This window comes from Salvelinus alpinus, chromosome 12 (assembly GCF_045679555.1).
Source record: "Salvelinus alpinus chromosome 12, SLU_Salpinus.1, whole genome shotgun sequence".
Classification (NCBI taxonomy): Eukaryota; Metazoa; Chordata; class Actinopteri; order Salmoniformes; family Salmonidae; genus Salvelinus; species Salvelinus alpinus.
In genome coordinates, this window is record NC_092097.1 from 20,806,575 (window position 1) to 20,824,982 (window position 18,408).

At 43.9% G+C, this 18,408-nt stretch overlaps 1 protein-coding gene across 9 annotated transcripts in view; it reads right to left on the reverse strand.

Moving 5' to 3' along the window:
• Positions 1-18,408, reverse strand: part of LOC139535661 (polyhomeotic-like protein 2) — a 44,853-nt gene that overhangs the window by 18,905 nt on the left and 7,540 nt on the right. The window contains exons 1-7 of one of the 9 annotated variants that reach the window (XM_071335299.1): positions 15,663-15,846; positions 8,930-9,152; positions 7,798-7,956; positions 7,499-7,585; positions 7,235-7,402; positions 6,138-6,287; positions 5,201-5,483 (exon numbers count right to left, since the gene is read on the reverse strand). In XM_071335299.1, the coding sequence (XP_071191400.1) occupies positions 5,201-5,483; positions 6,138-6,287; positions 7,235-7,402; positions 7,499-7,585; positions 7,798-7,956; positions 8,930-9,152; positions 15,663-15,706 (1,114 nt within the window). In that variant the 5' untranslated portion in view covers positions 15,707-15,846. Of the gene's footprint in view, positions 1-5,200; positions 5,484-6,137; positions 6,288-7,234; positions 7,403-7,498; positions 7,586-7,797; positions 7,957-8,075; positions 8,675-8,929; positions 9,153-15,662; positions 15,847-18,408 lie in introns of those variants that run through there. The other 8 variants (XM_071335300.1, XM_071335298.1, XM_071335302.1 and 5 more) reach the window with 8 other exon arrangements.

Below are 18,408 nucleotides of genomic sequence, written 5' to 3' on the forward strand. Positions count from 1 at the left end.
ACTCTTCCCACCCAAAAAAAACACCCGAATAGTGGACCTCTGTAAAAGGAATTAATTTATTTGCCAGTACGCCTATTGTTGTCGAAAGACCTTGTTGAAAGCACAAGGCAGACTTGCCCTAAACCGTTGTCAAGGTTTTGACCAGCCATTACTCACTAATGTCATCACCTGACAGGGCTTCTGCTGACAAAATGACAACCTGAGGACTTAACTTCCCAGAACCCAGGGACACAACTCATCATTCATGTATTGTACTGTCGTTTAGTGAAATGGGCTCTACACAGCAACAGTCAGAGTAGCCTTGGGCCAAACAAATGCAGGAGGAAAGCCAGAGGGAAATAAGAAGAAGCCAATGCTCCATGACATGCTGTATGTAGTCATCTGTGAGTCAATCCCCCAAGCCTTCAGTTGCCCAAACACTCCCAAACAACTCTCCCAAGGAAACAATGAGGTTGGATCTGGCCCTCATCATTACTGAGAGGGAGGGTTCTCATGAATCATCTCTCCTAGGAGCTGTTAACCTGTTTGTCTCAGGTGTAAGCCCTAGGGTCTTACAATAGCTTCCCTCAGATGATCTTAGTAAACTAACAATGTCTGAGTAGTCTAACATTAACCTTCGTGGATCTCTTTTGATTATGAAGGATTGATGCCAAAGATATTAGGGTTCCTCCCTAGCCCCCCTTTTTTGGTATAATTTGTGTGGGATAGGCTCCATCTGGTATGAATGTTTCTCTGTTTCACGGTAACCACAGTCTACCCTGCTGTGAAAATAAAGACGTTTCCATCCGGCAGAGTTGCATGTCATTAGTCATTTATACCACATGATCTTCTGGAAAGTGCTTGATTTTCACGTTGCAAAACTCTATGAAACCCACAGCATGTGGTTAGCTATAGTTTCACTAAGTACAGGGTGAAGACTGACATCTCTCAGAAAGTAGCATGATAAAAGCCTTGGACGGATACTCTCAATTACATGATAACATAGTAAAGGTCTACCTACCACCCAGCCCTCACTAAGGATAAATGGAAAACAGAGGCTGTATAACAATTCAGCAGATAGGCCTAGCACTTGTGTGAACAGACGAGTGGATTTCCGAACGACTGCACACCGGATACAAGCAACAAAACCCAGTCCTGCTCGACAGCTTTCTCAAGCACTGTAATGAGTAACAGAGAAAAGTATTGGAAGGAGAGGAAGGGGGATTCATTTAAATGCCTTTTGTCCCTCAAGGCCTTTGGATTAAGGCCTCACTAAGCAACCACTCCCCCATACCTGTGTGTTGTTTCAGAATGTCTAGAGGAAAGGACTCAGTGCACATTCCCTATGGGGTTTCAATAGCAGACTCTGGAAAATACCGGAGTTTCTGCAATCTACTACTGCTGCTTAAGTTTAGAAACCTCACCCACACATCACTGTAAATCACTTCATTCATAACAAACCGGTAGAGTGCATATGGAAAGTATTCAGACCCCTCCCTTTTGCATTTTTTTTTTTTACGTGAGCAGCCAGGAATGATTGTGGCTTCCGGACAAGTCTCAATGTCCTTGAGTGGCCCAGCCAGAGCCCGGACTTGAACCCGATCGAACATCTCTGGAGACCTGAAAATAGTTGTGCAGAGATGCTCCTCATCCAACCTGATAGAGCTTGAGAGGATCTGCAGAGAAGAATGGGAGAAACTCCCAAAATACAGGTGTGCCAAGCTTGTAGCGTCATAGCCAAGAAGACTCGAGGCTGTAATTGCTGCTAACGGTGCTTCAACAAAGTACTGAGTAAAGGGGCATTTCAGTTTTTGTATTTGTAAAAAATTTGCAAAAAAGTCTAAACCTGTTTTTGCTTTGTCATTATGGGGTATTGTGTGTAGACTGATGAGGAAAAAAAGTTATTTAATACATTTTAGAACAAGGCTGTAACGTAACAAAACGTGCAAATAGTTAGGGGGTCGGAATACGTTACAAATGCACTGTAAATGTGCATATTATGTGTGAGCGAGCAAATTACGGAGTGAGTGAGAGTGTGTGTGTGAATGTGTAGGGCCCAGTGAGTGTGCATAGAGACAGTGTAAAGACTGAAATAAAAAGTCAATAAAAGATATAAGTTCTCTCAAATAGTCTGTGTAGCTATTTTGTTAGCTATTTATCAACTGTATTGTTTGGGGATAGAAGCTGTTCAAGAGCGTGTTGGTGTAAGACTTGATGCACCGGTACCTCTTGCAGTGCGGCAGAAGAGAAAATAGTCTATGGCTTGGGTGGTTGGAGTCTGATGATTTTCCGGGCATTCTTTTCACACCGCCTGATATAGAGGTCCTGGATGGCAGGGAGCTCAGCCCCAGTGATGTACTGGGCTGTCCGCACAACCTTCTGTTGCGCCATGCGATCGAGGGCAGTGCTATTGTCATACCAAGCAGTGATGCACCCAGTCCATATGGTCTCAATGGTACAGCTGTAGTACCTTTTGAGGATTTGAGGGCCCATGCCAAACTTTTTCAACCTCCTGAGGGGCAAGAGGCACTGTCGCACCTTCTTCACAACTATGCGTTTGTGTTTGGACCATTTTAAGTCTTCAGTGATTTGGACACCGGGGAACTTGAAGCTCTCCATCTGCTCCACTGCTGCCCAGTAAATGTGAATGGGGGTGTGAGTTAGTCTGGTAGAGAGGCATCGTTGGGCAGATTACGGTTCGGTAATCTGTAACTGTAGCCCCTGCCACATGCGGTGGGCGTCGGAGCCTGTGCAATGATTCCACCTTACTCCTATATAGTCATTTTGCTCGTTTGATGACTCTGCGGAGGTCATAGCGGGCCTTCTTGTACTTATTTTGGCTACCATGATCAGAAGAAGAGATCTCCGTGACTTTGAAAGAGGGGTCTCAAAGGAGCATAGAGGGTTTTAAAGGGTGTGTGTGTCTCAGTCACCAGATCTTAACCCAATTGAACACTTATGGGAGATTCTGGAGAGTAGCCCGAGACACTGTTTTCCACCACCATCAACAAAACACCAAATTACGGAATTTCTCATAGAAGAATTGTGTCGCATCCCTCCAATAGAGTTCCAGACACTTGTAGAACCTATGCCAAGGTGCATTGAAGGTGTCGGCTCATCGTGGCCCAACTCCTATTAAGACACTATGTTGGCATTTCCTTTATTTTGGCAGTTACATATAGCTTGAGAAGAAAAACTACACCAAACATATCAATACGTTGTGTGTTTTAAGTACTTGAAAATGGAGCTACTGTGTATGTACACATGGAACCATACAATGGCTTGATAATGTAACAGAAGAATAGGGAGATCCTTTTAGGCTTACGGAACTGCACGCCAAGTTTGGAAAAAAATTATTACACCACTGTGCAGTTAGCAGGGGCGTAGAATGAGACAACGTCTGCAAGGTGGTCTTTGGTGCTGTAGGTTTAGTAGTAGGGTGCTGGGATAGCTTCTATGTCAAGGAGGTGGTGAAGAAAAGACTAAAGTACACAATGAACCCAACTGCGGAACAGCTACTTCCAGCCAATCCCCATTGAAGGAAAATCCAGGCAGTCTGTGGTAGGAGAAGCAGACACACGGCTGCTCTCTCCTCTCGGAGGCTCAATTACTACACAGTATTAAAATAGACAACAATTAACTAGGTCTATTCCTGTGGCAGTGTTCTCTCAGATGTCGAAAATAAAACTACATGAGCCATTTGTTATGTAGCCTATTATTGAGGTGTTGATTAGAATTGTTTCATTCAAGTATTTCCTTCTTCAAAATGACTGTGAATCAACATAATGCATAATGAATGACCCAGTAGATGACAGTGCACATAGAATCAGTGGGAGCCCCTATCCAACCATAAACCCAGTCAGCCACCACAGCTGCTACTCCATCTCCCCCTAGTGTAATCCACTGAACGGACAGAGTGCTTCTCACATGTCCAGGGCACACCTGTCTGTCCCCCATGGCCACTACCAGGGCAGCCCATGTACATTTCCGAGTTTATGTAGTCAGGTTTTCAGATTCCTTCTCCCTTTCATTTCATCTGAATCGATTACTTAAACAAAGCGAGACAAAGACACAGTTGTGCAGTCGCATGCGCAGCTAATCCATCAAGTCTGGCACAACACACAACCCAAGCAGTGCTTAGCACGCACACACACACACGACGCACGCACACACACACAACGCACGCACGCACTCTCACAGTCAGAGTTAATCTGTTCAACTGCTGGCATAGATGCAGCCATTCTCTGTGACAAACCCATCCAGCTGCTGACCACACAATAAGTGGTCTAGAAAGACAACTGTGGCACAGAGCCCTCCATGGCTTCTCATTGAAAAAGCAGCTTGACTATTCTAGAGGCAGAGCCCATGTTCTCCCCTGTAGTAGTGAATACAGTGTGGTCGGTACAGGCCTCGACATGCCACGTACACAGGGGTTTAAAAATCCCATGACTGAAACTCAATTGTCTGCGGGGCCAAGTTAACCTCCCATTTCATGTAAAAAAATATATATTTTAAAGTAATGGCCATCATGCTTGTGGGGAAAGAGGTTCATTTTGAAATTCTAGTCCTTAAAAAAAACAAAATACAAAACAAAATAACATCTACATGACTGAAATCCATCGCAGTGACTGGTAACTCAACCCCTGCATACAGTAGAGAAATCTTATCAAAATAACTAGTAGACTTTTACAACTCTATTCTTAACTTACTGTAAACATAGGGTCAGGTTTCCAAAAGCAGGAACCTCAGGAAGTAGCAACACTGGTAACATAATTTGACTGGTTGAAATGTAACCGAACATAGAAGCGTAAAAGAAGCGCCTGAGCGGGGCCTCCTATCCGGTTCAGGGGAAAAGGAAGCTAGGTTGAAGATACTATATCCCTGAAAAACACAGAGCTGTTGAAATGTAGTTGTGTTCCTGAAATGTAGTTGTGTTCCTGAAGAGGCATGAGGAATGCCCTGTTTGTCAGGCTACTGGAAGCATGATTAATGTTCCAGACTAAATTGCTCAGTCACAGGGGCAGAATATTCAGCATCATCATAGAGTGCAGAAAAACCCATCCCTTATCACAATAGCCAGTACTGATCCTAATACTCTCCATCATTTTAGCAAACATGCCTAATTGTCCAAGGGTGCAATGGTGTCAATTTCATGAAATCCTAATATAGGAGTCTAGCCTGTGTCTGTAGAAGCTAGCTAACGTTAGGGTTGGATACATACCTGGAGTGCTGAGAGGCTGTCCACTAACAGCCGTGACACTGCGACTCATGTTTATAGCACGCACCTCCGTCACTATGCTCTCTCCCTTCTTGCTGCCGTCCAAGGGACCGTCGGGCCAACTGCCTTTCCCCCCAGCTCCCTGGCTCCCCTGGCTGGGGTTCCTAATCAGGGGAGAGGGCTGGATGGAGATAGGGCTCTGCTTTAGGCCGAGGGCCTGCAGGCTGTGTGTCTGAGAGGAGGACGTGGTCGCCCCTTGCTGGCTACGGATAGCCAGGTTATGGACCTGAAAAGACACAGAGGTCAGGTACCGGAGGCAATGAGACATGGCCTGGGGCAGGAGAGGTGGGGAGCACCACAGTCAAGGGTCCACCCACAGGCCATCTGCAGAATTAGTGAGAAATATATTTTTTGTTTAAATTAGGTATCACAGCATAACTGTAAACCTAATGCATTTGCTACAGCTAGAGGTTAAAGCAACAAAAAATTCCATGACTGAAACTTAAGTCAATGTCAAATCACCGGGCAAACTATGGCTCGAGGGCCACATTTGGATTTTTCGAAATTCAATGGAGGGCCGCACAGATTTTTTTAATGACCGATTTGTTAGTCAACAAAAGATTTACGGGCCAGAAAAATGTGATTTGAAAATATATAGTCTCCATTATCATTTCTACATACTTTCTATCTAGTTTTAGACATTGTGTGGCCAGGAGTGTTTAACCCCCCCCCCACCCCCCTCCAAAAAAATAAACTCATGCATCATCAACATGATGGAAGTCTGTCACAGTGAAGGATAACTTTAACCTTTGGCTATACCCCACGTCTGAATTATGGTGACTTGTGTTGATCTTCTATGCCCTCTAGTGCTGTTCCAGGTTACTACAGCAGCACTGTCTGTATGGCATTAGCCTATAGAGGTGAGATAATAATAGTGTACCTGTGAGGAGGACTGTTGTCCAGAGGACTGCGTGGAGCTCTCAGACTGGACTGCAGCCACTGTGGCCGTAGGTGTGAAGATGAGCTGGGGGGACAACGGAACAGCACGGCCTAGGCTCCTAGCTACTTGCACAAGGTTACTTTGCTGTGCCTGAAAGAAAGAAAAAAAGCACACACCAACATACAGTATATGTAAATAATCTCTCCATGGTTTTCTGTAGAGACAAATTATACTGTAAACAGCTGATCTTTCTCTGTTGCTTTCTCGCACTCTCTCATGCTCACTCTTACTATGCATAGTGCATCAACAAATCTTTAAGGGAAAAAAATGTAATCTAATCAGACTGAACTGATTCAGTTTGACATGCAGGACAACACTTCTTCACACTCCTTCCAGCAGGCTCATGCACAGTGGCGACACAAACAGCAAACAAACACTTCAGTGTTGGGGAAGCTTCTCTGAAAATATATAGTTTATTAAGCTACCAATTACTTCACATTGGAAGAAGGTAAGCAACACTAAAGCTACCCTTAAGAGAAATATAAGTGTACTTAACTAAAGGTCACTACTTCATGATAAATTATCATATCTAAATGTCATAGACAAAAAAATTGCAAGAACAGATCACTCTGGAGCAGTAGAGGCTGCTGAGGGGAGGACTGCTCATAATAATGGCTGGAATGGCATCAAACCATGTGTTTGATGTATTTGATACCATTCCACTGATTCCTCTACCAAGAGCCCTTCCTTACCAATTAAGGTGCCACCAACCTCCTGTGCTCTGATGTTAACAGAATGTGTAATTTAGCCTGTTAAACACAAAAACTGTTTCAAGTGAGAACTAGGCAGGTCTGATGTCGGGGAAAAAAGGAAATCCTTGCCTACTTCACCCCTATTTTATGTAGTGTGTAGTTTCAGTAGTTAGCTACATCGCAAAATAAAACACTACCAAGATTTGAATTTAGTTCAACTACCACCAAGCTACTGCAAAATGTAGTTCACTACTCCCCAACACTGGCCTTCATCACACTAAGCCTCCAGAAGTGCGGCTGAGCCAGCTAGTGTGTGTGCCAGTCGGCATGCTTCTGGAGGTTTACCATCTGTGCACGCAGGTACATATGAGCCTGACTGGCAGTGAGGGTGGTGGGGCTGGACGGGCTTCCCAGGATTACGGCCTGCTGGGAGATGCTGCCGGCAGGTGCAGAGCTGACACTCTGGGCTCGGCTGATCAGCTGGGCTGCAGCCGGGGACGTGGTCAGGTTAATCTGGGGACAGGGAAGACAGGGAGGATTACAAAACTTCCCCAACAAAAACACTACATATCTTGGAACCCAACCCCTTAGTTACTAGACTTGACTCACTGCACTCACTGTGGTCTGGGATGATCCTGTTTGCTGGGACGAAGTGGCATTTTGGGTGGAGCTCTGCCTTCCTGCCGCAATACTGGCCTGTGACATGACAGGTGAGAACCGTTAGCGGAGTATGTAGGGGTCAACACTTAAATTCCTCTTCATCCGAAGATAACTGTTTGATTCACCAACCAAACCCCAGCAATGGCCTCATCGCTCATCTTTGTCAAAACCCTAACACTAGCCCCCCGCCTTGTTGGAGGCCTGTTTCATTCCCTAGTTTAACAGTTCCTTGCGTCTCCGGTGCTCACCTGCTGTACAGCGGCCAGGCTCTGGAGCTGTGCATTGCTCAGGTGCTGCTGCTGGAGTGCTGCTGTCTGCAGCATGAGGTGCTGCTGCTGCGCTGCGTACATCTGCTGCAGGTACTGTGCAGCCGTGTTGGGCTGCCGGTGCAACGCCTGCTGGATCACCTTCAGTACACAGGGAGAAAGAAACAGGTTAGCGGTTGGGGTAATATTCTCAACAACAGGCTTTAAAAGGGGACTTACAGGGTTGGAGTAATACTTGGAAAAAAGAAGTTCCCATTTACATTGTTTTTACCGATCCATTAAAAGCAGGCAGAGATTCCTTGGGTGGAAATGTGTTCCTCCTGTTAGGGAGAGTAGGCTCACCAATGCATTATCTGCACATTGTAAGGGACTTTCTCATCCTATGCCAAGTCCTTCGGTCCCTGAGCACATCCTTTATTCATGACTCAAATTGACTGACAACCTCACCACAGTTGCTAAGGCAACAGGAGAAAGGGATTGACCCAGGGCACATGGCCTAATAGAGGTCCTCTGACCTAAGCCTCCAGGGGGCAGAGAGGGTGGTGATTGTGATGGAAACATCCATTCACTTCTCTCTTATTGAGCCCAAAGGACCAGGAGTCCACTATGTTGAGTAGGCAAGTAGTGACAATACTGCTAGTTCTCTTGCTAAGGGCAGAGGAGAGCATGCAGATGAGAGAAAGGGTAAAGAATAGAAGAGACCGAAGACCAGTCTGTCACCCTTCAAAACGCTGACAGTCTAATTCAGGCTGGGTTTCACATCAGTCAAGGGTCAAATAGCAGAGGATGAGCCTGGAACGTGGAAACATAGCAACACTGATCAGCTGTCATTAGTATTGACAGATTGCATGATGCCAGTGTACTACATCGAATAAACAATGAGATAAAAATATAAAATTGCAGTCTCATTTATTATAAGCATTCCATAGCATTCCAAAATTCCATAGTGAGCTAAGTGCAATACCGGGCGGTTTACAGTACATGCATGTTTTACCAGCAGATGGCAGTAGGGTAATGACAATAATTGTATTATTGCAGGGAATGCAATGGGAAAACAGTTCATGCAGAACATGTGAATGTGTTTGTCACACTGGACTGGCATGTTTCTTTTTACCCTGAAGTTTACCTGAACCGTCTGCCTGTCAGGAATCCCGCTGTACACAGAGATGTGAGGCACAGCCTGCCTCCCCGCACTGCTGCTGCTGGTGGTACTTGTGCTGGAGGCAGTGGTCCCAGTGCTGCTGGCACTGGAGGCTGGAGGCACATGTTCACTGTCCATGGTGCCCTCTCCTCGTTTGGCCCTTCCCCTGCTGCCCTTTGGACAAGCTCTCCTGAACCTACAAAACAGGAGAGTTACAATGAAGCCATAGGGCTCAGACATATTGGACCATGTCCAACCATGTCATGTGCAGTCACTGTGTTGGCCTATTCAGTGTAACTTCAAGAAGCAACCCTAAAGCCTATAAGCCTGTATAAGAATGACATGATGCAAAATGTTGCATGTATACATACTGTACGGTCTCATTTCAGCACTTGTGCTAACATGGGACACATAATTGAGCATAGACACCGGGCATAGACACCGGGCATACATATAGTAGCGATCCTCGCTATATGAGCCACATTACAATTTCTACCAAGTGGGTTAACCCTATTTGCGTGATGCACCTGAACGCACAGCCTGGACGTGTGAGGGGGCTGAGTAGTTGAAGCACGAGGGCATGCCTTCCCGTTGGGAGGGGGCAGTGTGGCGATCATCTCTATATCAGCCATGTTACAATTCCCACAAAGTGGGTTAACCCTACTGGCGCGATGCGTAGGGTGAACAGGAATTCTCAATGCGTTTCAGGTAAATATTTACTGGATTAATATTTTCAAATACACATACAATAATAATAATAACAATAATAATAATTTAATATTAGGCCAAATGGTCTTCCCCAATGATGTCACGCCAATCAATAATAGTGTGTTCCTCTGCAAGGACGCCGTTTGGCAGAGCGCAGGAAAACAGATCAGTGCTTAACAATGAACAAACGTGCTTAACAATGAAGAAATGCAATGGCAAAATGCGAGCATATTTTCCAATGAATGTAGCTTGGTAACTGCCATGTGTTTTCTACTGAATTGTAGTGAGCCAGAAATGTGTAAACTATAAATGCTGATAAATTCTAAAACATAAACGAACCATGGATTATGATTTGCGCCGAGAAAGACGTCAGTTTCCTCCTTAACTCGATTTAAAATCGCTCGTTGGTGGAAAGAAACTGGGAAAATATGCATACTGTAGGGCTGACCCCATTTAGCTGACCGGACGATTGTTTGGTTGATAAAACATTTTTTAGTCGAGCAGTTGCAAAAAATTTAACATAATAATTATGTCATGTCAGTGAACTAATCCATTGCTGAGGCCGCGGGGATGGCACACCAGTCTCATCAGTAGTACATTTACCGTTAAGTCCCATAATTTCTAATCTACACCGGCTCTGACGCTCGTCGGGTGTGGCAGGGTGTGAAAACTATTACGCACTACAAAAGGGAAACCCAGCTGCGAGCTGCCCAGTGACGCGCGGTTACCAGACAAGCTAAATGCCTTTTATGCCTTCTTCGAGGCAAGCAACACTGAAGCATGCATGAAAGTACCAGCTGTTCTGGACGACTGTGTGATAACGCTCTCGGTAGATGATGTGAGCAAGACTTTTAAACAGGTCCACATACACAAAGCCGCGGGGACAGACGGATTACCAGGACGTGTACTCAGAGCATGCGCGGACCAACTGGCTAGTGCCTTCACTGACATTTTCAACTTCTCCCTGACAGAGTCTGTAATACCTACGTGTTTAAAGCAGACCACCATAGTCCCTGTGCCCAACAACACTAAAGTAACCTGCCTAAATGATTACTGCCACGTAGCACTCACGTCGATAGCCATGAAGTGCTTTGAAAGGCTGGTGATGGCTCACATCAACAACATCATCCCGGATACCCTAGAGCCACTCCAATTCGCATACCGCCCAAACAGATCCAGATGACGCAATCTCAATTGCACTCCACACTGCCCTTTAACACCTGGACAAAAGGAACACCTATGTGAGAATGCTGTTCATTGACTACAGCTCAGCATTCAACTCCATAGTGCCCACAAAGCTAATCACTAAGCTAAGGAACCTGGGACTAAACACCTCTCTCTGCAACTGGATCCTGGACTTCCTGACGGGCCAGGTGGTTAAGGTAAGCAACAACACATCTGCCACACTAACCCTCAACACTGGTGCCCCTCAGGGGTGTGTGCTTAGTCCCCTCCTGTACTCCCTGTTCACCCACGACTGCATGGCCAAACACGACTCCAACACCATCATTAAGTTTGCTGACAACACAACAGTGGTAGGCCTGATTACCGACAATGATGAGACAGCCTATAGGGAGGATGTCAAAGACCTGGCAGTGTGGTGCCAGGACAACAACCTCTCCCTCAATGTGAGCAAGACAAAGGAGCTGATCGTAGACTACAGGAAAAGATGGGCTGAACAGGCCCCCATTAAAATCGACGGCGATGTAGTGGAGCGGGTTGAAAGTTATGTTCCTTGGTGTCCACATCACCAATAAAATATCATGGTCCAGACAGTCGTGAAGAGGGCACGACAATACATTTTCCCCCTCAGAAGACTGCAAAGACTTGTCATGGGTCCCCAGAGCCTCAAAAAGTTCTACAGCTGCACCATCAAGAGTATCCGGACCGGTTTCATCACCGCCTGGTATGACAACTGCCCGGCATCTGACCTTAAGGAGCTACAGAGGGTATTGCGTACGGCCCAGTACGTCACTGGGGCCAAGCTTCATGCCATCCAGGACCTATATACTAGGCGGTGTCAGAGGAAACCCCAAAAATGTGTTTCATCTCAAGGCCATCAGACTGCTAAAACAGCCATCACATTAGAGGCTGCTGCCTATAGGAATAGACTAGGAATCACTGGCCACTAAGGAATGGAACACTAGTCACTTTAATAAATGTTAACATATCTGGCATTACTCATCTCATATGTATACATTTTATTCTATACTATTCTACAGTATCTTAGTCTGTTCCGCTCTGACGTCGCTCGTCCATATGTATATAGTCTTTATTCATTCCTACGTGTGTGTGTGTGTGTGTAGCGTAATTTGTTATATATTACTGCACTGGCGGAGCTAGAAGCACAAGCATTCGCGGGTGTAGCATTCGGGTGTAGCAACATCAGCTAATCACGTGCATGTGACCAATAAAATTTGATTCGAAAATTGTCAAAGACTCCAGTCACCCAAGTCAGACTGTTACCTCTGCTTCCACACAGTAAGCGGTCTAGGCCCAAAAGGCTCCTTAACAGCTTCTACCCCAAACCATAAGACTGCTGAACAATTAATAAAATGACCACCCAGACTATTTACATTGACGACCCCAAAACCCCTCCCCACCATTTGTTTTTACACTGCTGCTACTCGCTGTTTATTATCTATGCATAGTCACTTTACCCCTACCTACATGTACAAATTACCTTGACTAACCTGTACCCCTGCACATTGACTCGGTACCGGTACCCCCTGTATATAGCCTCGTTATTGTTATTGTGTTACTTTTTATAATTTTTTACTTTTGTTTATTTGGTAAATATTTTCTTAACACTTTCTTGAACTGCATTATTGGTTAAGGGCTTGTAAGTAAGCATTTCACGGTAAGATCTACACCTGTTGTATTCAGCGCATGTGACAAATAAAGTTTGATTTGATTTACAATGTTTGTTTGGTTACTGTAACTTCTGTTAATGCATTCAATGTATTGGAGTGGACATATTGTTTGCAGAGCACACAACCTAAGCTACACTTGTGATGAACAAGTTTTGGTTTATTTCATTCCATTTACAGGTTGTCAGTTTATTAAATTGTGTTTTGTTTGGAGTGCTCCTGTCAATGTTGAGTAAGCGTAGGCATACACATGTGCCAATTTGGGGATCTGATAGTATTTCTGATTGTCTTACCACACCTAATGAGCTGTGGAGCTTCTCAAAGTAATTTTTTCTTCACCTCAAAACAGAAAGTAAACAAAGCCTGTTTTTACATCCATTGAGAATGACAATAGATCCTCAATTTAGCCCACTTGGAAAAATCTTTCCAGCACTTACTTCTTATCCCTTGCACAAATAGTCTACAGATGTGTCTGTCTGGAGCTCACTGGCTCTGGAAAATGAGGACCCAGAATATTTTATACAATGTTGCAAATTTGTTAGTGCAAGCTTGAGGCTGGACCAAGTTGATACAATGTTTCCATCAGGATATTTTCTACCTGTAGGCTGCAATGTTTATTTGTAGGTTTTATGTATTAGTACATAAAATAGTTGGCAATGGCAATAGAAGTTACTTTTTGATTTGTATAATTTTCAAATAGATATTATTTTTATTAAGCACATGACAAATGATTGAGATAAGACTTTATTATAAAATAAATTAAACTGTTCCACGAAAAGGTGCATATGAAAATCATAACTGCCACGTAGATCGGTACAAATGTTAAGATAAATTGGCACTCCAAATGAAAAAGATTGCCGAACCCTGGTGTAGCCTACTACCAGCAACTTCGGAAGCGTAATGGTAGAATCTGCGAAGGCCAGCAGCAGTGGGAGGTGGTTTGTTCAGGAACAAGCTTTTTTCCCTTCTGGTTAGGCCTTCTCTGGCTCCCCCGAGTCATTTGTGTGTCTTGATTACTTAAATTACAGTGTGCTTAAAGCATCCGACAATAGCCTACATATAGTTGATTTTATTAAACACACAGGGTGTGTCTATATATGTAAAAATACACGTTTCAACCAGTCGAAAGAACAGATTGGGGACAACCCTAGCATACTACCTTAATAAAACAATCTTCCACCACCATTAATACACATATAGATAAGTGAATGTGCCAATACTTCTGGTCCCATAAAATGGGGGGGACTACGTACACAAACTGCTGTAATTTCTAAATGGTTCACCCAATATGATTGAAAATACCCTCAAATTAAAGTCATTGTACCATTTAAAATACAAAGTGCTGGAGTACAGAGATAAAAAAAATATATAATGTCACCCAATACTTTAGCTACGCCGAGATGCAGTCCACATCATCACAGGCCCCATCACACTATGTGTGAGCTCTCTAGTGAATGAAGCCATTCAGTTTTGTTTGATTTTGTATTGAAATACATAACCGAGAAAAGGAATTGAGTTTCAGGGGCCTTTTTAAATAAACTTTCCCCACCATTCTCAGATTACCACAGCAACAACTCACTTTCTTCAACATGTCTAATGGTGAGCATGATGTCAAATAAGGGGAGAAGAGTGCATTCTGAAAGACAATTCCAGTGACACATTTAAGTTAAATAAAAGTATCTAATCACAGCTGGTGTCATAATGACTAAAGTTAAAGTACACTGATACTGAAACTGTCTACTATCAGGCTCATATTAGGCTTTTGGTTACTGAACCCTTTCTGTCTCCAACATGTGAAAATGAGCAGATTAGTAGTGGACTCTAGAGCAGCGGAAGCATCCCAGTGACTGACTGTCCCCCTAGTGCCATACTGTTCCATTAGCAGAGGATGTGAGGTTCAGAGTACACTGGGCAGATGAGATGGAGTGGCTGAGAGAGCAGAACAGCTGAGGGGTTAAGGGAGATTGGAGGAAGAGAGGGCATAGGGCTCAGGTTGAGTGTTTGGAATGGATTGTGGATTTTGACTGTGTGAGTGGTTGGGGTAGGGTTGCGATGGAAGTAATTAAAAAGGTCTGTAGTAGCTATGCAGCAATTCCTAAGCTATTTCCTCTCCCCTCTTAATTATATTTTCAGTGGGTTAAGGCAAGGTGTCATATGATACAGCCTAGGCCTACATTGCACAGTAGGTTAAGAACCATCCAGTGAAGAAAAACCTCACCTTGTTCCCCCGTAAAGTTTGGTAGTGTGTACTACCACATGCAGAACTGGACTAGCTAATAGGTGCCATATGTTTACTGGTTATCCATGGCTATAAGCTACAATACAAAAGCCTTTTCTGCCAATAATTCCAATCATTGAGAGCATTACTTCACATCTGGATGTCCCCCCTATAATTAACTTGCCTGCCCCAGTGAGAGATTTATGCCTGACATCTAGTCTGGTTACACAGTGATTTTAGGTTGAACAAAGCCTTGTCCTCCTCATCGTGGTGAAGCATTCCACAGGAACAGCCTGGGTCTTAAAGCCCGTTTAGGCAGGGAGGGATTCCCCTCTGGCAACGCTGCTGCCCCCATCTCTCCAAGAGGAATCACTCATCCATCAGTCATGGAACCCCCACACAACCAGCTCGGCTGGCAGGCAGCAGGAATTCTGCATTGGGTTGATTAGAGCACGGGGCTACACTAGGAGTGGGCAGTATCATAAACCAAGCCCCTACACACCAAGATGTTACAAATCCATGGCCCACAAACCCCTTCATCCAGTATTAACAAAAATAAATTATATTCGATTCATGGGCTTGCTCTTGTCATTCCAAGACTAAAATATCTATCTGTCTGATGTCTGAAGATTTGCATATAGTTCAGAGGACAAGAGCTTTAAAGACAGACAGAGGCAGACAGGCTGTCTATACAGAGCTAAGAGTGCAGCAAGGACAAGAGCACCATCACGTAACGAGCTCTAGCTGATTTGTAATGACACACAATAAATATATACCACAAAACACAGTCAAAAACCATGATCAATATAGGAAAAGAGCATAGGATATGTACATTAATGGCTTTACAGCAAGGCTTATGGCTATAATAGAAAGAGGGGTGCCACAGAGACAAAGCCTATGATGCTCCTACCTCCTCTGGCCCCCCCAGCGTGCTGCGGGAGTGTGATGACCCATCCCCCGGGACCCTGGTCCTGTAGGATGCTGCTCCTCTTTGTCTGACTGTGTCTGTGTGATGGAGCCAACCAAACCTCAGCCTCGCTCTCTATCCTCTACGAACACACTGCTCTGTTCCCCATCCCAGCATCAACACAGACACAGCCCGCCAACCTATCCCCTGCCTTCCTCCTGATTATGTGGTATCCTAGCGACAACCAACAGGGTGCCCATGGAATCCCCATGCAGTGCAGCATGCCGATTGGTCGGCAGCACCCCCTCTAATATAGATGGTGGTAATGATTTCACCCTTTACCCTCCCCCTGCCAGAATACTGAATTTGGTAGCATGAAGCCTCAACCACATAATATTCAAACCAGCATCAAAACCATATTGGGTAAGTACAAAACCCAATCTGTAAATGTATAGTCCCATCTATTTATATATATTTTTTGTTTTTTTTATTACAGAAAATTTGATTCCATCTGTTATTAGGACATGGGTTATAACAGTCTATAATCATTCATTATTATAGTCTACACACACATCACGAACATTCAGGATAGGATCATATATGCTAGTCATGGGAATCCTCTAGCAAATAAGCTAATCGTAACTGGAAAAAATATGCAATATTATTGGGTATTATGGCAGTCTGAAAGATTTATTGAGTATATTTCTGAAATTAATTATCTAAATTATATCTGACAGAAACATGAAGAGCCACACAATTATAAAGAGGCATTTCATTATAGAGCACATTAATTGAAAAGATAATTGAAGAGGACTACAGATATGAGCAAAATTAAATTGGTTTTGTTTTCAGTGGAATTCAAACGTCACTATATAAAACAATACTATAGCCTATGCATTGCATTCATAAGCCTATAGAATAATAGACAGACAGGTGTAATCAGCTGCTTGATGATGGCACTCCTCCCAACCACATTAAAAACACCAAAGACCATCACACCTTATAACATGTCTGGCTATATGAAATGCAAACATTTCAGTGGTTTTCTGCCATAACGTATTGATTGGGGCCTGGCAGGCATAGCTTTCATTGATTATAATCTTCTCATTAGCATATAGATTAGCCTAGCTGCCTGCCGGTGGAGGAGAAAGCATGAACCTTGAGTTCCAAAGCAAGGAAAATGAGCTTGGGGACTGGGATGGGTCGGGAAGGGTTGGAGATGAGGGAGGAATGGGAAGGGAAGGCTGTCATGAGTCAGATCTGTTTGATGCAATGTCTGACTGACAGCCCAGGGCTTGGGATGGCCATGGTGTGGCTTGTTTGTATTGGAAAACAAACATGTCCTCTGAGAAAGGCTGGCGTCTAGCCTACCCCACAAACCCTCCCTACCACTGTTTGTCTGGACCTCCTGTCTCATGGCCATCCCAAGCCCCATAAGAGCCTCTTGGAATAAGAAATGGGCATATTGAGTTAAAAAGGTGTGGAGTTAATGGTGTGGACCACAACTTTAACTCAATATGCCCATTTCTTATTCCAAGAAGCTCTTCTGGGGCTCTAAAAGGGAAAAACACTCATCTATATTTAGAAGGCATACAAGTTTTTTTTCTTCTTCTGTGGGACAGCTTTGGCATGAATCAATTCCTTTCACAGTTCCTGTATCTAGGGTACTGCAGAATATTCATCCTCCAAAATATCTAACAATGATCTCGTGGCCAAATGTGTGTTATTAAGTTATAATTAAGTATATGATTTGATATTTGGTAGAGCAGTCTGACTGAGCGGTGGTAGGCAGCAGCATGCTCGTAAGCATTCATTCAAACAGCACTTTCGTGCGTTTGCCAGCAGCTCTTCGCTGTGCTTCAAGCATTGAGCTGTTTATGACTTCAAGCATATCAACTCCCGAGATTAGGCTGGTGTAACCGATGTGAAATGGCTAACTAGTTAGCGGGGTGCGCGCTAATAGCGTTTTAATCGTTGACGTCACTCGCTCTGAGACCTTGAAGTAGTTGTTCCCCTTGCTCTGCAAGGGCCGCGGCTTTTGTGGAGCGATGGGTAACAATGCTTCGAGGGTGGCTGTTGTCCATGTGCCCCTGGTTCGAGCCCAGGTAGGGGCGAGGAGAGGGACGGAAGCTATACTGTTACACTGGCAAAACTAAAGTGCCTATAAGAACATCCAATAGTCAAAGGTATATGAAATACAAGTGGTATTGAGAGAAATAGTCCTATAATAACTACAACCTAAAACTTCTTACCTGGGAATATTTAAGACTTATGTTAAAAGGAACCACCAGCTTTCATATGTTCTCATGTTCTGGGCAAGGAACTTAAACGTTAGCTTTTTTTACATGGCACATATTGCACTTTTGCTTTCTTCTCCAACACTTTGTTTTTGCATTATTTAAACAAAATTGAACAGGTTTCATTATTTATTTGAGGCTAAATTGATTTTATTGATGTATTATATTAAGTTAAAATAAGTGTTCATTCAGTATTGTTGTAATTGTCATTATTATAAATAAATAAGCCGATTAATCGGCATCTGCTTTTTTTGGTCCCCCAATCTGTATCGGTGTTGAAAAATCAGAACCGGCCGACCTCTAATCCATAGATTAGGGCCTAATGAATGTATTTCTATTGACTGATTTCCTTATATGAACTGTAACTCACAGAAATCTTTGAAATCTTTGCATGTTACGTTTATATTTTTGTTCAGTATAGTATGAGAGAACTACAACATGCTCTCTACCTA